This window comes from Lithobates pipiens, unplaced genomic scaffold, assembly GCF_037356315.1.
Source record: "Lithobates pipiens isolate NorthernLeopardFrog02 unplaced genomic scaffold, aLitPip1_a1.2 Scaffold_27, whole genome shotgun sequence".
Classification (NCBI taxonomy): Eukaryota; Metazoa; Chordata; class Amphibia; order Anura; family Ranidae; genus Lithobates; species Lithobates pipiens.
In genome coordinates this window covers 229319781-229343834 of record NW_027507788.1, presented here as the reverse complement: position 1 = coordinate 229343834, position 24054 = coordinate 229319781, and the positions used below count along the sequence as shown (strand labels likewise).

At 54.0% G+C, this 24054-nt stretch overlaps 1 protein-coding gene and 1 pseudogene across 1 annotated transcript in view; one reads left to right on the top strand and one right to left on the bottom strand.

Annotated features, from left to right (window-relative positions):
* Positions 1-3518: 3518 nt before the first annotated feature.
* On the bottom strand, positions 3519-3651 carry LOC143934657 (U2 spliceosomal RNA; annotated as a pseudogene).
* Positions 3652-8753: 5102 nt separating this feature from the next.
* The window catches only part of SLC45A1 (solute carrier family 45 member 1), a 39724-nt gene continuing 24423 nt past the window's right edge, over positions 8754-24054 (top strand). The window contains exons 1-3 of the mRNA XM_077458368.1: positions 8754-8884; positions 15307-15721; positions 20989-21081. Coding sequence (XP_077314494.1) covers positions 15328-15721; positions 20989-21081 — 487 coding nt within the window. The 5' untranslated portion in view covers positions 8754-8884; positions 15307-15327. The remainder of the gene's footprint in view (positions 8885-15306; positions 15722-20988; positions 21082-24054) is intronic.

The window sequence follows — 24054 nt, the reverse complement described above, 5'->3', positions numbered from 1 at the left end:
GTCTCACCTCCTCACAGCCTCACCTACTCACAGCCTCACATCCTCACCTCCTCACAGCCTCACCTCCTCACCTCCTCACAGCCTCACATCCTCACATCATCACCTCCTCACAGCCTCACATCCTCACCTCCTCCCATCTTCAGCTCCTCACCTCCTCACAGCCTCACCTCCTCACAGCCTCACCTCCTCACCTCCTCACAGCCTCACAGCCTCACCTCCTCACCTCCCCACCTCCTCACCTCCCCACCTCCTCACATCCTCACCTCCTCACATCCTCACCTCCTCACATCCTCACCTCCTCCCATCCTCACCTCCTCACCTCCTCACCTCCTCACCTCCTCACATCCTCACATCCTCACCTCCTCCCATCCTCACCTCCTCACATCCTCACCTCCTCACATCCTCACAGCCTCACCTCCTCACAGCCTCACCTCCTCACAGCCTCACCTCCTCACCTCCTCACAGCCTCACCTCCTCACCTCCTCACAGCCTCACCTCCTCACATCCTCACCTCCTCACAGCCTCACCTCCTCACAGCCTCACCTCCTCACAGCCTCACCTCCTCACAGCCTCACATCCTCACATCCTCACCTCCTCACCTCCTCACCTCCTCACAGCCTCACATCCTCAGCTCCTCACATCCTCAGCTCCTCACATCCTCACAGCCTCACATCCTCAGCTCCTCACCTCCCTGGATAGACCTCCTCTCACCGCTACCGGATAGACCTCCTCTCACCGCTACCGGATAGACCTCCTCTCACCGCTACCGGATAGACCTCCTCTCACCGCTACCGGACAGACCTCCTCTCACAGCTACCGGATAGACCTCCCCTCACCGCTACCGGATAGACCTCCCCTCACCGCTACCGGATAGACCTCCCCTCACCGCTACCGGATAGACCTCCCCTCACCGCTACCGGATAGACCTCCCCTCACCGCTACCGGATAGACCTCCCCTCACCGCTACCGGATAGACCTCCCCTCACCGCTACCGGATAGACCTCCCCTCACCGCTACCGGATAGACCTCCCCTCACCGCTACCGGATAGACCTCCTCTCACCGCTACCAGATAGACCTCACATCCTCATCTCCTCACCTCCTCACCTCCTCACAGCCTCACCTCCTCACCTCCTCACCTCCTCACATCCTCACAGCCTCACCTCCTCACAGCCTCACCTACTCACAGCCTCACCTCCTCACAGCCTCACCTCCTCACAGCCTCACCTCCTCACCTCCTCACAGCCTCACCTCCTCACAGCCTCACCTCCTCACAGCCTCACCTCCTCACAGCCTCACCTCCTCACAGCCTCACACCCTCAGCTCCTCACCTCCTCACAGCCTCACACCCTCAGCTCCTCACCTCCTCACAGCCTCACCTCCTCACCTCCTCACAGCCTCACATCCTCACATCATCACCTCCTCACAGCCTCACATCCTCACCTCCTCCCATCTTCAGCTCCTCACCTCCTCACAGCCTCACCTCCTCACAGCCTCACCTCCTCACAGCCTCACCTCCTCACCTCCTCACAGCCTCACAGCCTCACCTCCTCACCTCCTCACATCCTCACCTCCTCCCATCCTCACCTCCTCCCATCCTCACCTCCTCCCATCCTCACCTCCTCCCATCCTCACCTCCTCCCATCCTCACCTCCTCCCATCCTCACCTCCTCACCTCCTCACCTCCTCACATCCTCACCTCCTCCCACCTCCTCACCTCCTCACATCCTCACCTCCTCACCTCCTCACCTCCTCCCATCCTCACCTCCTCACATCCTCACCTCCTCACATCCTCACCTCCTCACATCCTCACCTCCTCACATCCTCACAGCCTCACCTCCTCACAGCCTCACAGCCTCACCTCCTCACCTCCTCACAGCCTCACCTCCTCACCTCCTCACAGCCTCACCTCCTCACATCCTCACCTCCTCACAGCCTCACCTCCTCACAGCCTCCCATCCTCACATCCTCACCTCCTCACAGCCTCACCTCCTCACAGCCTCACATCCTCAGCTCCTCACATCCTCAGCTCCTCACATCCTCACAGCCTCACATCCTCAGCTCCTCACATCCTCAGCTCCTCACATCTTCAGCTCCACAGCTTGACTGTCTGATCATTGGAACAATCTCTATGATTTCTCCCATACCGGATCATACTACCATTCCTGAGGATGGGAGATTATCTGCGGAGACACTCCATAGCCCCTCCATGTGTTGATCAGACACACAGGGGTGACACAAGCGTACATCCCCCCCCCCATAACCGATAATGTCTTCACAGAGCAAACACATCCCCCCCCCCCCAGACGATCGCTCTGTGCATCACACAGGGGCCCTTCTCTGGCGGACATATCCTCACTCTACAAACACTTCTCTACATCCTCAGGAAGCTTTTCACTACCAGATGGGTCTCCACTGGCGTCAGTCTGCCCCGGTCCGCTCTTTAGGGAGGGCTGCAGGAGAACTAATGGCAGGAGACAATGTGACAATATATATTAAATACATCTTAAAGCGGAGTTCTGCTTAAAAAAAATATAAAACTCAACAGCTACAAATACTGCAGCTGCTGACTGTTTATCTTTTTTTTTTTTTTTTCTATTGAAAAAAGCCCATGGCCTGCAAAACACACCCAAAAACTTCCACCCGGTGCCAAAAAAAAGTGCCCACACATCAAGAGTGACACACAAAACCGTGCAAAGGGTGTCTGCTGTCCTCCACTAGGAAGGACCTAACCCTGATCCCCCGGGCCTTAGGCTCCAGACGGGGACTGAGGTACCAAATACATGGCCCATCCAGCCGAAGCCCGACGACCGCCTTTCTCCGGAAGGTCTGCCGAAACAGACCCACCCAGGTACTAGGGTAGGGGCTCCCCCAAAGAGAGGGCGAACCAAGCCAGAAGGCCTATATGTCCACCCTCCCACAAGATGTTCAGGGTTGGTCCGAGGACCGACACCCTACTCATCACACGTGCAGTGACAACATAAAACGTGACACACAAAATAAAATAAATAAAAAGTGGAGAGGGAGAGTGAAAAAGGTGGTCATTGTGTAAACACAACGGCCAGGAATAAAAAATTGTGCAAAGTGTGTATACAGTGAAGTGTCCTTCAAAGTGATAAATCACTGTGAATGTACGGCGCCCCTGAACTGCCACTTCAGGGGCACATCACCACAGGCTTTTCAAAAGAAGCATCCCGACCCCCCCCCCCCCCAGACCACAGCAGCCCCCACCCCAGCCAGAAAGGCATGGAGATCCAGGAGCTTAGTGAGACCCTTTGCCATCAGGCCTCACCCTCGCTCCCGTCACTCCTACCTAATTACATTCGGGAGGTACAGGCCGTTCCCCCCGGTGGGAGAAAGGGGAACCAACGTTCCCTCCCGGAAAACTGACCGGAGCTAGAGCTGCCCCAATCCAGGCCAGAAGGCCAGGGTCCCCTCCCCTGGTGCTGACCAGTGGTTCTCCATCCTCATCAGAAGGCTTCCCTTTCGACTACAAACCGCTCCGGGTCACCTTTACACCAGCAGGTTTTGCATAACAACCGCCACCCCTGCTCCACCTCGCCGTAGAACAGGGACGGAAGCAAGCGCCACCTCCTGGTAACTGATAAGAACAGATACTACACTTGATCTTAGCCAAAAGGCCGAGAAGCGATGACTTTTAATAATCAGACACTTACCTGCGCCGGGGTCCAGAAATGCAGGAGATTGAAGCCCCGCTCATCTCCCCCTCCTCTCTGTGGCGCCGGCATTGTAACTGTGGGAGCCCAGCTGTGGCTTCACAGCCTGGGCACCCACTGCGCATGCACGAGCCGCACGGCGCACCATGACTGGCCGGGCAATCATCTGGGACCTGTGACATGTGACGTGTCCCAGATGATTGCCGAGAGGCGGGGGGAGTGGTGAACTGACTTCTGGCTCCGCCGAGCCCACGGGAGGAAGTGGGAACCCTCATTTTTGATGCCCCCCCCCCCAAGCAAAGGACATGCCAAATGTGGCGTGTCAGGGGGTCACCTTCCCTTAAAATGGAAGCTCCATTTTTTGGTGGAACTCCGCTTTGATAAAATTTCCACATCAACCTTTTCTACATTACTGGATCCCCAAAGTGTCTGCTGCCTGTCCTGACCTTCGTTATGTTACCAGATCCCTCTACTCTATACCTCTACTCTACGCTATACCTCTACTCCCTGTCCTGACCTTTGCTACAATGGATTGCTTACCTTGCTGCCCACCCTGACCTTTTCTATGTTTAATGAATACTTCTCTTGCCCGCTGCCCACCCTGACCTTTGCTATGTTTAATGAATACTTCTCTTGCCCGCTTCCCCTACTGAGCTTTGCCATGTTTAATGAATACTTCTCTTGCCTGCTGCCCATCCTGACTTTTTCTATGTTTAATGAATACTTCTCTTGCCCGCTGCCCATGCTGACCTTTTCTATCTTTAGTGGATACTTCCCTTGCCCGCTGCCCATCCTGACCTTTTGTATGTTTAATGAATACTTCTCTTGCCCGCTGCCCATCTGTCACGTACCTGGTTGGAGAGCCCAAATGTGCAGGGAGCGGCGCCTCGTAAGCCTCCGGCTCGAGAGCCCCTGGAGATGGAGACAGGGATTCAGGAGTCCGGAGGACACAAGTGCCAGGCCGGTTAGCAGATAGCAGGCACAGCCGGAACAGGTAGTAGACTGGAACGGTGGGCACCACCAGCGCTGGGCGGGAACTGCTGGACAGCTGGCACAGGTGGACAGGCAGGAACCACAGAAGAAGTCAGTGCTGGACTTCAGGTAGGCAGGCAGGCGTGGTCAGAGGCGAGCCGGGTCGGCAACTATCAGGCAGCGGAGGTACAGAGGCAGAAGGCAGAAGCGAGGTCAATCAGGCAAAGGGTCGGAGGCAGGCGGCAAACAGCCAAGGTCAAGGAACAGGCCGGGTACAGGATCACGAACACACACACAGGAGCAGGTAGCAAAAGTCTCAGGAACGCTGTAGACAGGACAGCACTGTGGAGCAGGAGCTGATCCCTTAAGTAGGCTGTTGGGCGCCAAGAACGGTCGCACGGTACGTTTGCGTACCCCCGCGGGTAACCGTGCTCCCGTTCGTGACCCCGCGTACCCGCGTACGCCCGTTCGGCTTGTCGCGCACCCGCGTGCGCCCGCTCGTGTCAACGCGCACCCGCGTGCGCCTGTTGGGGACTACATGCACTCGCGTGCGTTCGTTTGCGCCAACCCGCGTCCGAGGGCACCGACGATCCCCTTGCACAGGAAACCTGCGGGTAAGTCTCCTTGGTACGATCGGGATAGTGGAACGACCGTGACACCATCCTGACCTTTTCTATCTTTAGTGGATACTTCTCTTGCCCGCTGCCCATCCTGACCTTTTCCATCTTTAGTGGATACTTCCCTTGCCCGCTGCCCATCCTGACCTTTTCTATGTTTAATGAATACTTCTCTTGCCCGCTGCCCATCCTGACCATTTCTATGTTTAATGGATACTTCTCTTGCCCGCTGCCCATCCTGACCTTTTCTATGTTTAATGAATACTTCTCTTGCCCGCTGCCCATCCTGACCATTTCTATGTTTAATGGATACTTCTCTTGCCCACTGCCCACCCTGACCTTCGCTTTGTTTAATGAATACTTCTCTTGCCCGCTGCCCATCCTGACCTTTTCTATCTTTAATGAATACTTCTCTTGTCTGTTGAGAAAAAGCTGTGGATAAATCTGCGCACAGGAAAGAGATGAAAAAAATAAATAATAATCTTAAAGATATACTTTCTGCAGATATACTTTCTCCTAGGTGAAGTTTGTGTTTAGATTTTGAAAAAAGGAGTGGCAGGGGCGTGGCGCTCTTCTAATTAGGAAGGTTTTAGGATATTTGGTTTGAAACTATTTTAATGATAGTTCTGTGTTGCACCCTCTGCAGGTTGCAATGATACAAACTTTAAAATCCCCAAAAAAATAAAAATAAGATATAAACAGTGATAGAATATACACCATCTAGTTATAGCAAAGAATAATAATAATATGTATGTCCTCTGCAAGATGCGATATCCAATGAGCCATGTGCTACTAAGTGTGTTGCAACCTCTGCCTGATACAGCGAGCCAGGACAGAAGCCCCAGGAGGAACGCTCAATATTTGGTGATAACACTTCCTGAAATAAAAATAAACCAAAATGGTGTAAACAAAAAATGTGGGGAATTGTAGCCCCTTTAGTATGAATGTACTACACCCTCTGCCTGAATGTCATGTAGTAAAAGAATATAAAAGTGTTTATGTGAATTCAATAAGTGCTGCTGCAGTGTTTTGTTGGGATTTTTATATCACGTGTTACAACCTCTGGCTGGTGTTTTTCACACTCATTATGACCTGTTAGGGGAATATTTATAAAATGAATTAGATGCCTATATTATGATGATAATAAATGTCATAACAAGTAATAAAAAATATATACAATTTGCTAGCGATGGATATACAAGTCTGAAAACAAACAGACAAAGTGACTGGTGCTCAAAAAGTGTCCGGTGATTGCTGAAATCTGATTAGAAATCTGGGGGGGGGGGGAGAAACATCAGGACACTGAGCTTCCCAGTGAATGGCTGTGCGGGGGGGGGGGGGGTGGTTGTCAGCACAAGACTGATCATTGGAGAGGAGCATACTGGGTTCCCAGCATAGCTAGAGACCATGCTGTGCTCTCCTGCTTAGTGTGGTCAGTTTTTAATAGGAAAGCAGAGGGGATTTCACACAAAGGAAGCAATACAAAGAGAACGGGAGACTTCTTCATGCGGTACATGGGGCAGCGGGGGGGGGGGAGGGGGTATTGGGGTAACAAACACTTTAACTGTATAGTGCATCAATCCTAAACTCTGTTGGGCTGTTTGTATATATATATATACTGTGTACTGGGGATTGTATTGGTAAACATGAGAAATATTGGGATTCTTGTATCCAATCTGCACATTATGAAGTATTTTGTTACTATTCTGGTTATATAATAGTTATCTCTGCAGGAGATTCTTAAAGGGCCGGCGCACCTATCTTTGTAGTAGTGTGAAGTGCTCAGATCTCCTAGGTGCTGCCCCTATTGGTCACAGCGGGAACATTCTTCCTTTATTACAGAGTTGCACTGATACCGGACAAGGACCGATACCTTCAGCCAAGTACTTGCCAACACCGAGTACCGATACCTTGGCGGTGCGATTTGAGCTCATACAAAATAAATGGACTCACACCACACTGCAAAGAATCGCATGCCAGTTAGACAGGAAAGTGCTGCGCTTCCTGTCCGAATCGCATGCAGCTTCCCGCACCGCTTAGGTGCGAACACAGGCTGAAGTCACCATGACAAGCCTGGGTTCCCACAGGAGCCGTGCGGGGAAATGCATGCGATTCGGACAGGAATCGCACCACATTCCTATTCCAATCACATGCAGGTTCTTTGTAGCGTGATTTGAGCCCATTCTTTTTGTTTTGGCTCGAATCGCAACCGCAAAGGTATCGGTGTCGGGTATTGGAGCACGGGGTACGAATACACGGTATTTCCAAAAAGGCGCCGCACTGAAAGACGTGGTGCTGCGGCACACACGGTATATAATACATTGGAGTCGCATTGATACCGGTATTGGCTTGTCATCGCGACTTCACTTGGGATCACACAGGAGCAGTGCGACTCAGAGCACTTTCACACCGACGCGCTTCGAAACTGCCCATAAAACAACGGGCGCATTTGAGGCACTTTTGCGGTGCTTTTGAGACGTTAGCGATGCGCTTTTCTGAAGGTCATGTGACTCAAAAGAACTATTTTAGGCGCTTTTTAATGCGTTTCCCTTCATTGGAGGGGGGGGGGGGGGGCGCTTTTGAGGTGCTTTATTAGCGCTCCAAACACGCTCCGAAGATGCTGCTTGCCGGAGTTTTTTCACCGCCCCGCCCCAGTGTGAAACCAGCTACAACTAAGGCTATTGCCGAAACGCGTCAAATTATTGTACCAATAAAGGAGACTTCAAGGATTGCAGAGTTGCCGACTCTTCTTACTACCCGCGTGAAACCATTCATTGAATTTAATGGAAAATACGTTTTCATGAGATTTTCAGGCGCTTTTGTTTAGCGTGAAAGCGCCTGAAAAGCGCCTCAGTGTGGAAGGGGTCTTAGGGTTAGGACCCTAAGCAGTGCAGGAAACCGCCTGCGATTCGGACAGGAATCGCACCGCATTCCAGTTAAAAAAACGCATTCAATTTTTTTGCAGTGCGATTTGAGACCGTTTTATTTTGTAGGAGCTCGAAACGCACCGCAAAGGTATCGGTTTCGGGTATCGGAGCACTCGGGATCGATAGCGGCGCACCTCTAGTTCATTTTATATTCCGCGTGCCAAACTGCACTGCAGCACTTCTTTCCCGCGTTTTTTCGCACATATAGGGCGGCCCATTGCAATGAATAGGCGGGGCCTGCACAGAAATGCGTCAAAAAAAACCTGTGCCCGCTCTTGGTTGCGCCAAGCCTAAACGTAAGCATTGCGATGCACAAAGAAGCGCGTCAATGAACTGCGTCCATCAAACTACGACGTTCCTGTATCGTTCCCCGATGTGCAGAAATAAATGTTTTATTAAAAAAATGGAAAAGGCGGGTCACGCGTGCGTTTTCCATGCGTTTTGCGTCCACCAATCAGATGGCGGCAGTCAGGTGTACGGGGCTCAGCAGAACAATGGAAGACACCAGGAGACAGGCAAAGCCTGGGACGGCAGAGCGGAGCGGAGCGGTGATGTCAGAAGACGCACACCTCCCCCCACCTCAGCCAGAAGGAAGCTACAGGGAGGGAGGATGCAGCAGAGGCAGCCGGGGAAGTCGCTCCATCGTCATCCTCCATGCAGCATCTCTGGAAGAGAATGTCCCTAAATTCCCAGGTAACGTTCCACCCGACCCCCCCGCCCCCCATTCCCCCCCTCCGTCTTCATCCTCGGGGTGGGGGTGGGGGGTCTTTGTTCTACTTTACCCTTAAATTACTTCTGCTGCATTGCTGTAAAAGAAAAAAAATCCCGTCTGCTGCATCCGGCGATTTGATTGGTCGCTGATGGAGCATCTAATGAGCCAGAGACAGCGACTGATACAACGTAGCGCCAGACACAGACACGTGTGCCCAGGAGAGGCTCGCCGCTCAGGTCATCCCGACACACGTGTCCCCCCACTCCTGACATGTGTCCCCCCACCCCCGACACACGCGTCCCCCCACTCCTGACATGTGTCCCCCCACCCCCGACACACGTGTCCCCCACCCCCGACACACGTGTCCCCCCACTCCTGACATGTGTCCCCCCACCCCCGACACACGTGTCCCCCCACTCCTGACATGTGTCCCCCTACCCCCGACACACGTGTCCCCCCACTCCTGACATGTGTCCCCCTACCCCCGACACACGTGTCCCCCCACTCCTGACATGTGTCCCCCCACCCCCGACACACGCGTCCCCCCACTCCTGACATGTGTCCCCCTACCCCCGACACACGTGTCCCCCCACTCCTGACATGTGTCCCCCTACCCCCGACACACGTGTCCCCCCACTCCTGACATGTGTCCCCCCACCCCCGACACACGTGTCCCCCCACTCCTGACATGTGTCCCCCACCCCCGACACACGTGTCCCCCCACTCCTGACATGTGTCCCCCCACCCCCGACACACTTGTCCCCCCACTCCTGACACACGTGTCCCCCCACTCCTGACATGTGTCCCCCACTCCTGACATGTGTCCCCCACCCCCGACACACGTGTCCCCCCACTCCTGACATGTGTCCCCCCACTCCTGACATGTGTCCCCCACCCCCGACACACGTGTCCCCCCACTCCTGACATGTGTCCCCCCACCCCCGACACACGTGTCCCCCCACTCCTGACATGTGTCCCCCCACCCCCGACACACGTGTCCCCCCACTCCTAACATGTGTCCCCCACCCCTGACACACGTGTCCCCCCACTCCTGACACATGTGTCCCCCCACTCCTGACATGTGTCCCCCACCCCCAATCCTGGCACGTGTCCATCCACTCCTGACATGTGTCCCCCACCCCCAATCCTGACACGTGCCCCCCCACTCCTGACATGTGTCCCCCAGCACCACGGCCGACACACGTGTCCCCCCCACACCTGACATATGTGTCCTCCACTCCTGACACATGTGTGTCCCCCACTCCTGACACACATGTCCCTCCCACCCCCACTCATGACACACGCGTCCCCCCACCCCCACTCCTGACATGTGTCCACTCCTGACACAAATATCCCCCGAATCTTGACACACGTGTGTCCCCCACCCCCACTCATGACACACGTGTCCCCCCACCCCCACTCCTGACATGTGTCCACTCCTGACACAAATATCCCCCGAATCTTGACACACGTGTCCCCCCCACCCCCACTCCTGACACGTGTCTCTTCTAACACCTGAAACACGTGTGCCCCCCCCCACCCCCGGGGGACCAATCTTCTGTCCTCATACATGGCCACCCCAATATTATTGTTTTACTAAAAATAAGGAAAATTTGGGGCAATTCTGTAAATTTTATAAATGATCCAAAATTTCTTCCAGATCTCCGTCTGCAGTAAGAGCTTCACAACCCGACACACCTCCATGGTATATCCCGACAGACCTCCATGGTAGATCCCGACACACCTCCATAGTATATCCCGACACACCTCCATGATATATCCCGACACACCTCCATAGTATATCCCGACACACCTCCATGATATATCCCGACACACCTCCATAGTATATCCCGACACACCTCCATGATATATCCCGACACACCTCCATAGTATATCCCGACACACCTCCATGATATATCCCGACACACCTCCACGGTATATCCCGACACACCTCCATGGTATATCCCGACACACCTCCACGGTATATACCGACAGACCTCCACGGTATATCCCAACACACCTCCATGGTATATCCCGACACACCTCCATGGTATATCCCGACACACCTCCACGGTATATCCCGACACACCTCCATGGTATATCCCGACACACCTCCACGGTATATACCGACAGACCTCCACGGTATATCCCAACACACCTCCATGGTATATACCGACACACCTCCATGGTATATCCCGACAGACCTCCATGGTATATCCCAACACACCTCCATGGTATATCCCGACAGACCTCCATGGTATATCCCAACACACCTCCATGGTATATCCCGACAGACCTCCATGGTATATCCCGACAGACCTCCATGGTATATCCCGACAGACCTCCATGGTATATCCCGACACACCTCCATGGTATATCCCGACAGGCCTCCATGGTAGATCCCGACACACCTCCATGGTATATCCCGACAGACCTCCATGGTATATCCCAACACACCTCCATGGTATATCCCAACACACCTCCATAGTATATCCCGACACACCTCCATGATATATCCCGACACACCTCCACGGTATATCCCGACAGACCTCCATGGTATATCCCGACACACCTCCATGGTATATCCTGACACACCTCCATTGTATATCCCGACACACCTCCATGGTATATCCCAACACACCTCCACGGTATATCCCGACAGACCTCCATGGTATATCCCGACAGACCTCCATGGTATATCCCGACAGACCTCCATGGTATATCCCGACAGACCTCCATGGTATATCCCGACACACCTCCATGGTATATCCCAACACACCTCCATGGTATATCCCAACACACCTCCATGGTATATCCCGACAGACCTCCATGGTATATCCCGACAGACCTCCATGGTATATCCCGACAGACCTCCATGGTATATCCCGACACACCTCCACGGTATATCCCGACACACCTCCATGGTATATCCCGACACGCCTCCATGGTATATCCCGACACGCCTCCATGGTATATCCCAACACACCTCCATGGTATATCCCAACACACCTCCATGGTATATCCCGACACACCTCCATGATATATCCCGACACACCTCCACGGTATATCCCGACAGACCTCCATGGTATATCCCGACACACCTCCATGGTATATCCTGACACACCTCCATTGTATATCCCGACACACCTCCACGGTATATACCGACAGACCTCCACGGTATATCCCAACACACCTCCATGGTATATCCCGACAGACCTCCATGGTATATCCCAACACACCTCCATGGTATATCCCGACAGACCTCCATGGTATATCCCAACACACCTCCATGGTATATCCCGACAGACCTCCATGGTATATCCCAACACACCTCCATGGTATATCCCGACAGACCTCCATGGTATATCCCGACAGACCTCCATGGTATATCCCGACACACCTCCACGGTATATCCCGACACACCTCCATGGAATATCCCGACAGACCTCCATGGTATATCCCGACACACCTCCATGGTATATCCCGACACACCTCCATGGTATATCCCGACACACCTCCATGGTATATCCCGACAGACCTCCACGGTATATCCCGACACACCTCCATGGTATATCCCGACACACCTCCACGGTATATACCGACAGACCTCCACGGTATATCCCAACACACCTCCATGGTATATCCCGACAGACCTCCATGGTATATCCCAACACACCTCCATGGTATATCCCGACAGACCTCCATGGTATATCCCAACACACCTCCATGGTATATCCCGACAGACCTCCATGGTATATCCCAACACACCTCCATGGTATATCCCGACAGACCTCCATGGTATATCCCGACAGACCTCCATGGTATATCCCGACACACCTCCACGGTATATCCCGACACACCTCCATGGTATATCCCGACAGGCCTCCATGGTAGATCCCGACAGACCTCCATGGTATATCCCGACAGACCTCCATGGTATATCCCGACAGACCTCCATGGTATATCCCGACAGACCTCCATGGTATATCCCGACACACCTCCATGGTATATCCCAACACACCTCCATAGTATATCCCGACACACCTCCATGATATATCCCGACACACCTCCATGGTATATCCCGACAGACCTCCATGGTATATCCCGACACACCTCCATGGTATATCCCGACACGCCTCCACGGTATATCCCGACACACCTCCATGGTATATCCCGAAACACCTCCACGGTATATCCCGACACACCTCCATGGTATATCCCGACACACCTCCATGGTATATCCCGACACACCTCCACGGTATATCCCGACACACCTCCATGGTATATCCCGACAGACCTCCATGGTATATCCCAACACACCTCCATGGTATATCCCGACACACCTCCATGGTATATCCCAACACACCTCCATAGTATATCCCGACAGACCTCCATGGTATATCCCGACACACCTCCATTGTATATCCCGACACACCTCCACAGTATATCCCGACACACCTCCACGGTATATCCCGACAGACCTCCACGGTATATATTTTATCTCACAAAAGTAAGTACACCCCTCAGTGACATTTCTTCTCTCTTTTCATGTGACAACACTGAAGAAATGACACTTGTCTACAATGTAAAGTAGTGAGTGTACAGCTTGTATAACAGTGTAAATTTCCTGTCCCCTCAAAATAACTCAACACACAGCCATTAATGTCTAAACCGCTGGCAACAAAAGTCAGTACACCCCCTAAGTGAAAATCTCCAAATTGGGCCCAAGGTCTCAATATTTTGTGTGGCCGCCATTATTTTCCAGCACTGCCTTCACCCTCTTGGGCATGGAGGTCAGCAGAGCTTCACAGGTCACCACTGGAGTCCTCTTCCCCTCCCCCATGATGACATCACGGAGCTGGTGGATGTTGGAGACCTTCCCCTCCTCCACCTTCCCCCTGAGGATGTCCCACAGATGATCAATAGGGTTTAGGTCTGGAGACATGCTTGGCCAGTCCATCCCCTTTACCCTCAGCTTCTTTAGCAAGGCAGTGGTGGTGTTGGAGGTGTGTTTGGGGTGGTTATCATGTTGGAATACTGCCCTGCGGTCCAGTCTCTGAAGGGAGGGGATCATGCTCTGCTTCAGTATGTCACAGTACATGTTGGCATTCATGGTCCCCTCAATGATCTGTAGCCCCCCAGTGCCGGCAGCACTCATGCAGCCCCAGACCATGACACCCCCACCACCATGCCTGACTGTAGACAAGACACACTTGTCTTTGTCCTCCTCACCTGGTTGCCCCCACACACGCCTGTCACCATCTGACACCAAATACCTTTATCTTGGTCTCATCAGACCACAGGACGTGGTTCCAGTAATCCATCTCCTTAGTCTGCTTGTCTTCAGCAAACTGTTTGTGGTCTTTCTTGTGCATCATCTTTAGAAGAGGCTTCCTTCTGGGATGACAGCCATGCAGACCAATTTGATGCAGTGTGCGGCGTATGGTCTGAGCACTGACAGGCTGACCCCCCCACCCCTACAACCTCTGCAGCAATGCTGGCAGCACTCATACGTCTATTTCCCAAAGACAACCTCTGGATATGACGCTGAGCACGTGACCTCAACTTCTCTGGTGGACCATGGCGAGGCCTGTTCTGAGGGGAACCTGTCCTGTTATACCGCTGTATGGTCTTGTCCACCGTGCTGCAGCTCAGTTTCAGGGTCTTGGCAATCTTCTTATAGCCTAGGCCATCTTTATGTAGAGCAACAATTCTTATCTTCAGATCCTCAGAGAGTTCTTTGCCATGAGGTGCCATGTTGTACCTCCAGTGACCAGTATGAGAGAGTGAGAGCGGTAACACCAAATTTATCACACCTGCTCCCCATTCACACCTGAGACCTTGTAACACTAACGAGTCACATGACACCGGGGAGGGAAAATGGCTAATTGGGCCCAAGTGTCATTTTTCAGTGTTGTCACATGAAAAGATTTACACACATGACTGAGGGGTGTACTTACTTTTGTCAGATACAATATTTACTGGGCGTAACCCTTTTATACCTTACCAAAAAATGTGTAATATATTATATATATTGTACTTTTGTGCGCTACAATTCATTAAAGTGTATTTTTTCCAAAACTGCTGCGCAAATACCGTGTGACATAAAAAATTGCAACACCCACCATTTTATTCTCTGTATAAATATACAATGTTTCGGGTTCTAATTTTGAAAAGCTGTTTTTTTCCCCATGTAGGAGGAGTCAGGGGTCCTGGGGGTGGGGGTGGGGAGGGGGGTGGCTGGCGATTTATGTATTATTTTATGAAATGTATATATTTATAATATTGATAAACCCGCCGGCGGGACAAGCGGGTCAGTACTCTGGGAGGGTCGGCAGTGGCGGCGGCCATGTTTTCCGCGTTCCTCGCACTATATAACGGATGTCGTCTTTCTGTTTTCCAGACGTAGAAATATCTCGTGATAATGGCTTCCGCCGCCTTCTCCCCTCCCGCCGACCCCGCGGCCCCCGGCACGGTCGCCCAGGATTTCTGGAGGTCGCAGGTGTGTGGGTACACCTCATCGGTCACGGGTCACCTCAGCCATCGAGCCAACAATTTCAAAAGACATCCAAAGAGAAGAAAACTAATCCGGCCGTCGCCGCCCCCTCCCCCCAACACCCCGTGCCCGCTCGATCTGATCGATTTCGTAGACCTTCACCCTCGAAGATCCTTCTTGGAGCTCCTGTGTAACGGCTGCATATTGTTCGGCATCGAGTTCTGCTATGCGATGGAGACGGCCTACGTCACCCCGGTACTTCTCCAGATGGGTCTCCCCGATGAGTTCTATAGCATGGTGTGGTTTATCAGCCCCATCCTGGGTAATCTTCATTTCTGCATTCTGATTGGACCGCTGACACCTAACATGTATGAATGAGAATGACCCCCCCTCCCCCCCTCCCAGGATACGAACATCCAACCAATCCGTCCAACTGTCCCTACCAATCACATAGTGAGCGGAAAAACACGCCAATCACCTCCGTAGCGGCAAGCACTGTGGAGCAATTATTCCTCAAATCTCACAGCAGAAGCACTGAAGTCCTCCAAGTCCTTTTCTCTGCTCTCCCTCCTTCTCAGCACAGACTGCAGCTCCCCCTGCTCCCTCTCCCAGCAGTGACTGCAGCTCCCCTGCTCCCTCTCCCAGCAGTGACTGCAGCTCCTCCTGCTTCCCCTCCCAGCGGTGACTCTACAGCTCCCCCTGCTTCCCCTCCCAGCGGTGACTCTACAGCTCCCCCTGCTTCCCCTCCCAGCAGTGACTCTACAGCTCCCCCTGCTTCCCCTCCCAGCGGTGACTCTACAGCTCCCCCTGCTTCCCCTCCCAGCGGTGACTCTACAGCTCCCCCTACTCCCTCTCCCAGCAGTGACTGCAGCTCCCCCTGCTCCCTCTCCCAGCAGTGACTGCAGCTCCCCCTGCTCCCTCTCCCAGCAGTGACTCTACAGCTCCCCCTACTCCCTCTCCCAGCAGTGACTGCAGCTCCCCCTGCTCCCTCTCCCAGCAGTGACTGCAGCTCCCCCTGCTCCCTCTCCCAGCAGTGACTGCAGCTCCCCCTGCTCCCTCTCCCAGCAGTGACTCTACAGCTCCCCCTGCTCCCTCTCCCAGGAGTGACACTGCAGCTCCCCCTGCTTCCTCTCCCAGCAGTGACTGCAGCTCCCCCTGCTTCCCCTCCCAGCAGTGACTCTACAGCTCCCCCTGCTCCCTCTCCCAGCAGTGACTCTACAGCTCACCCTGCTCCCTCTCCCAGCAGTGACTCTACAGCTCCCCCTTCTTCCCTTCCCAGCGGTAACTCTACAGCTCCCCCTGCTTCCCCTCCCAGCAGTGACTCTACAGCTCACCCTGCTTCCCCTCCCAGCGGTGACTCTACAGCTCCCCCTGCTTCCCCTCCCAGCGGTGACTCTACAGCTCCCCCTGCTCCCTCTCCCAGCAGTGACTCTGCAGCTCACCCTGCTCCCTCTCCCAGCAGTGACTCTACAGCTCCCCCTGCTTCCCCTCCCAGCAGTGACTCTACAGCTCCCCCTGCTCCCTCTCCCAGCAGTGACTCTGCAGCTCACCCTGCTCCCTCTCCCAGCAGTGACTCTACAGCTCCCCCTGCTCCCTCTCCCAGCAGTGACTCTACAGCTCCCCCTGCTCCCTCTCCCAGCAGTGACTCTACAGCTCCCCCTGCTCCCTCTCCCAGCAGTGACTCTACAGCTCCCCCTGCTCCCTCTCCCAGCAGTGACTCTACAGCTCCCCCTGCTCCCTCTCCCAGCAGTGACTCTACAGCTCCCCCTGCTCCCTCTCCCAGCAGTGACTCTACAGCTCCGCCTGCTTCCCCTCCCAGCGGTTACTCTACAGCTCACCCTGCTTCCCCTCCCAGCGGTGACTCTACAGCTCCCCCTGCTTCCCCTCCCAGCGGTTACTCTACAGCTCACCCTGCTTCCCCTCCCAGCGGTGACTCTACAGCTCCCCCTGCTTCCCCTCCCAGCGGTGACTCTACAGCTCCCCCTGCTTCCCCTCCCAGCAGTGACTCTACAGCTCCCCCTGCTTCCCCTCCCAGCGGTAACTCTGCAGCTCAGCTCCCCCTGCTTCCCCTCCCAGCAGTGACTCTACAGCTCCCCCTGCTTCCCCTCCCAGCAGTGACTCTACAGCTCCCCCTGCTTCCCCTCCCAGCAGTGACTCTACAGCTCCCCCTGCTTCCCTTCCCAGCAGTGACTCTACAGCTCCCCCTGCTTCCCCTCCCAGCAGTGACTCTACAGCTCCCCCTGCTTCCCCTCCCAGCAGTGACTCTACAGCTCCCCCTGCTTCCCTTCCCAGCAGTGACTCTACAGCTCCCCCTGCTTCCCCTCCCAGCAGTGACTCTACAGCTCCCCCTGCTTCCCATCCCAGCAGTGACTCAGCAGCTCAGCTCACCCTGCTTCCCCTCCCAGCAGTGACTCAGCAGCTCAGCTCACCCTGCTCCCCCTCCCAGCAGTGACTCAGCAGCTCAGCTCACCCTGCTTCCCCTCCCAGCAGTGACTCAGCAGCTCAGCTCACCCTGCTCCCTCTCCAAGCAGTGACTCTACAGCTCCCCCTGCTCCCCCTCCCAGCAGTGACTCTACAGCTCAGCTCACCCTGCTTCCCCTCCCAGCAGTGACTCTACAGCTCCCCCTGCTTCCCCTCCCAGCGGTGACTCTACAGCTCCCCCTGCTTCCCCTCCCAGCAGTGACTCAGCAGCTCAGCTCACCCTGCTTCCCCTCCCAGCAGTGACTCAGCAGCTCAGCTCACCCTGCTCCCTCTCCAAGCAGTGACTCTACAGCTCCCCCTGCTTCCCCTCCCAGCGGTGACTCTACAGCTCCCCCTGCTTCCCCTCCCAGCGGTGACTCTACAGCTCCCCCTGCTTCCCCTCCCAGCAGTGACTCTGCAGCTCCCCCTGCTCCTTCTCCCAGCAGTGACTCTGCAGCTGACCCTGCTCCCCCTCCCAGCAGTGACTCAGCAGCTCAGCTCACCCTGCTCCCCCTCCCAGCAGTGACTCAGCAGCTGACCCTGCTTCCCCTCCCAGCAGTGACTCTACAGCTCCCCCTGCTCCCCCTCCCAGCAGTGACTCAGCAGCTCAGCTCACCCTGCTCCCCCTCCCAGCAGTGACTCAGCAGCTCAGCTCACCCTGCTTCCCCTCCCAGCGGTGACTCTACAGCTCCCCCTGCTCCCCCTCCCAGCAGTGACTCTACAGCTCAGCTCACCCTGCTCCCCCTCCCAGCAGTGACTCAGCAGCTCAGCTCACCCTGCTTCCCCTCCCAGCGGTGACTCTACAGCTCCCCCTGCTCCCCCTCCCAGCAGTGACTCAGCAGCTCAGCTCACCCTGCTCCCCCTCCCAGCAGTGACTCAGCAGCTCAGCTCACCCTGCTTCCCCTCCCAGCAGTGACTCAGCAGCTCAGCTCACCCTGCTCCCTCTCCCAGCAGTGACTCTACAGCTCCCCCTGCTTCCCCTCCCAGCAGTGACTCAGCAGCTCCCCCTGCTTCCCCTCCCAGCAGTGACTCATCAGCTCAGCTCCCCCTGCTTCCCCTCCCAGCGGTGACTCTACAGCTCACCCTGCTCCCCCTCCCAGCAGTGACTCAGCAGCTCAGCTCTCCCTGCTTCCTCTCCCAGCAGTGACTCTACAGCTCCCCCTGCTTCCCCTCCCAGCGGTGACTCTACAGCTCACCCTGCTCCCCCTCCCAGCAGTGACTCAGCAGCTCAGCTCTCCCTGCTTCCTCTCCCAGCAGTGACTCTACAGCTCCCCCTGCTTCCCCTCCCAGCAGTGACTCAGCAGCTCAGCTCTCCCTGCTTCCTCTCCCAGCAGTGACTCTACAGCTCCCCCTGCTTCCCCTCCCAGCGGTGACTCTACAGCTCACCCTGCTTCCCCTCCCAGCAGTGACTCAGCAGCTCAGCTCACCCTGCTCCCCCTCCCAGCAGTGACTCAGCAGCTCAGCTCACCCTGCTCCCCCTCCCAGCAGTGACTCAGCAGCTCAGCTCACCCTGCTCCCCCTCCCAGCAGTGACTCAGCAGCTCAGCTCACCCTGCTCCCCCTCCCAGCAGTGACTCTACAGCTCCCCCTGCTCCCCCTCCCAGCAGTGACTCTACAGCTCAGCTCACCCTGCTTCCCCTCCCAGCAGTGACTCTACAGCTCCCCCTGCTTCCCCTCCCAGCGGTGACTCTACAGCTCCCCCTGCTTCCCCTCCCAGCAGTGACTCTGCAGCTCCCCCTGCTCCCTCTCCCAGCAGTGACTCTACAGCTCCCCCTGCTTCCCCTCCCAGCAGTGACTCAGCAGCTCAGCTCACCCTGCTCCCTCTCCAAGCAGTGACTCTACAGCTCCCCCTGCTTCCCCTCCCAGCGGTGACTCTACAGCTCCCCCTGCTTCCCCTCCCAGCAGTGACTCTGCAGCTCCCCCTGCTCCTTCTCCCAGCAGTGACTCTGCAGCTGACCCTGCTCCCCCTCCCAGCAGTGACTCAGCAGCTCAGCTCACCCTGCTCCCCCTCCCAGCAGTGACTCAGCAGCTGACCCTGCTCCCCCTCCCAGCAGTGACTCTACAGCTCAGCTCACCCTGCTCCCCCTCCCAGCAGTGACTCAGCAGCTCAGCTCACCCTGCTTCCCCTCCCAGCGGTGACTCTACAGCTCCCCCTGCTCCCCCTCCCAGCAGTGACTCAGCAGCTCAGCTCACCCTGCTTCCCCTCCCAGCAGTGACTCAGCAGCTCAGCTCACCCTGCTTCCCCTCCCAGCAGTGACTCAGCAGCTCAGCTCACCCTGCTCCCTCTCCCAGCAGTGACTCTACAGCTCCCCCTGCTCCCCCTCCCAGCGGTTACTCTACAGCTCCCCCTGCTTCCCCTCCCAGCGGTGACTCTACAGCTCACCCTGCTCCCCCTCCCAGCGGTTACTCTACAGCTCCCCCTGCTTCCCCTCCCAGCGGTGACTCTACAGCTCACCCTGCTTCCCCTCCCAGCAGTGACTCAGCAGCTCAGCTCTCCCTGCTCCCTCTCCCAGCAGTGACTCTACAGCTCCCCCTGTTCCTCTTCCATGCTAATCTCTGAGTGGGTGTTGTGGGGGAGGGGGGAGGGGTGGGCGGTGAGCTGATTGGAAGGATTTTGGTGCTGTGAAGATGAATGGGTCGCTCCGGAGATCAGTGGGGGGAGGGGAGGGGGTTTCATCCAAAGACGGGAAACGATCGCTTCACATTCCAATTTATTTATTTCATAAAACAATGGAGAAATCATCGATCATTTCCGATCGTCTCCCAGCGATCACCGCCCCGCGGAGTCACCGCATTCCGCCATTTCTGATGTCCAATCAGATCCTTCCTTTCATGAAAATGGCGGTTTTCTCATCAAATTGCCAATTGATTGAAATTCCTGGAAGACGCGATTCGTTTATTGATCGTTATATTCCTCACAGCGCCGATCGATTTCCGTGTGGTGAGATCCGCCCCCCACTATACAATCCGATTGTTTGGTGTGTTGTCAGCTGGAAGGCGGATCTGATCCCTGACAATGATGTCACGTCCGGGTCTCTGCCCGGATACAATGAATGGGAGGGGGAGGGGGGCTCCTATGACATCAGAAGATGATGTAATAACATGACATGTATTTCATTGGTTTCCTCAGGTTTCCTCCTCCAGCCGTTATTGGGGGCGTGGAGTGACACCTGCGTGTCCAGGTTTGGCCGGAGGCGGCCCTTCATCCTCGTTCTCGCCATAGGTGAGTGACCAAATTCTATTTACATGTCACATAGGAAATCACTGTGGTAGGCACTGCTACTACACCTCTACTACACCTCTACTACACCTCTACCACACCGCTACTACACCTCTACTACACCTCTACTACACCTCTACCACATCGCTACTAAACCTCTACCACACTGCTACTAAACCTCTACCACACTGCTACTACACCTCTACTACACCTCTACTACACCTCTACCACACTGCTACTACACCTCTACTACACCTCTACCACACTGCTACTAAACCTCTACCACACTGCTACTACACCTCTACTACACCTCTACCACACTGCTACTACACCTCTACTACACCTCTACCACACTGCTACTAAACCTCTACCACACTGCTACTACACCTCTACTACACCTCTACCACACTGCTACTAAACCTCTACCACACTGCTACTAAACCTCTACCACACTGCTACTACACCTCTACAACACTGCTACTACACCTCTACCACACTGCTACTAAACCTCTACCACACTGCTACTAAACCTCTACCACACTGCTACTACACCTCTACAACACTGCTACTAAACCTCTACCACACTGCTACTAAACCTCTACCACACTGCTACTACACCTCTACAACACTGCTACTACACCTCTACCACACTGCTACTAAACCTCTACCACACTGCTATTAAACCTCTACCACACTGCTACTAAACCTCTACCACACTGCTACTACACCGCTACTACACCTCTACTACACCTCTACCACACTGCTACTAAACCTCTACCACACTGCTACTAAACCTCTACCACACTGCTACTACACCGCTACTACACCTCTACTACACCTCTACCACACTGCTACTAAACCTCTACCACACTGCTACTAAACCTCTACCACACTGCTACTACACCGCTACCACACCTCTACTACACCTCTACCACACTGCTACTAAACCTCTACCACACCGCTACTACAACAATACCGCTACTACATCAATACCACACTGCTACTACACCTCTACTACACCTCTACCACACTGCTACTAAACCTTTACCACACTGCTACTACACCTCTACTACAACAATACCGCTACTACATCAATACCACACCGCTACTACAACAATACCACACCGCTACTACATCACTACTACACCAATACCACACCTCTACTACACCTCTACCACACTGCTACTAAACCTCTACCACACTGCTACTACACTGCTACTACACCTCTACTACAACAATACCGCTACTACATCAATACCACACTGCTACAACAACAATACCACACCGCTACTACATCACTACTACACCAATACCACACCTCTACTACACCTCTACCACACTGCTACTAAACCTCTACCACACTGCTACTACACCGCTACTACACCTCTACTACACCTCTACCACACTGCTACTAAACCTCTACCACACTGCTACTACACCTCTACTACAACAATACCGCTACTACATCAATACCACACCGCTACAACAACAATACCACACCGCTACTACACCTCTACTACACCTCTACCACACTGCTACTAAACCTTTACCACACTGCTACTACACCTCTACTACAACAATACCGCTACTACATCAATACCACACCGCTACTACAACAATACCACACTGCTACTACATCACTACTACACCAATACCACACCTCTACTACACCTCTACCACACTGCTACTAAACCTCTACCACACTGCTACTACACCTCTACTACAACAATACCGCTACTACATCAATACCACACTGCTACAACAACAATACCACACCGCTACTACACCTCTACTACACCTCTACCACACTGCTACTAAACCTCTACCACACTGCTACTTCACTGCTACTACACCTCTACCACACCGCTACTACAACAATACCGTGACTACATCAATGCCACACCGCTACTACATCACTACTACAACAATACCACACCGCTACTACATCACTACTACACCAATACCACACCGCTACTGCACCTCTACTACACCGCTACTACATCACTACCACCCTACTACCTCACCACAACTACATCTCTACCACACCTCTATCACACCTCTACTATACTGCTACTACATTGGTATCACACTGCTACCACCCTACTACCTCACTATAACTACATCTCTACCACACCACTACTACACCATTACTGCTCTGCTACTACATCACTGCTACACCACTACTACATCACTACCTCACATAACTACATCTCTACTCCACCACACCTCTACTACATCACTACACCTCTACCACACCGCTACTACACCACTATCGCCCTACTACCTCACCACAACTACATCTCTACTACAGCCCTACTACACCAGTATGACACCACTACTACATCACTATCACACCTCTACTACACAGCTACTACCTCACTACCAACCTAATACTTCACCAAAACAACATCTCTACTACACCGCTTCTACACTGCTACTACACCACTATCACAACGCTACTACTATACTGCTATTGCACCTCTACTACATCGCTACCAACCTACTACCTAACCACAACTACATCTCTACTACACAACTACTACACCAGTATCACACCACTACTACACTGCAGCACTACTACATCGCTATCATACCACTACTACCACAACAATATCTCTACCACACAGCTACTAGACCCTTATTATATCTCTACTACACCAACCCTACTACCTCACCGCTACCACATCTTTACTACATCATTAATACACAGCTACTACACCTCTACCTCACCACTACTACAGGGATGATTGGCAGTAGTGATGGACGAACGTTTCGCCCGGCGGTCGTTTCGCGGCGAATTTCCGACTTTCGCCGTCCGCGGGTTCGAACGCCTTTTTCCGTCGTTCGCCCCGGCGGACTTACGTGTTTAATGTATACAAGAACTTTAACCTTTCGTGACACGTTTATCATGTGTTACAGGACAACCAATTGAGACATGACAGCTCATGGACACTTGGACATTCCCCCTAACCTATA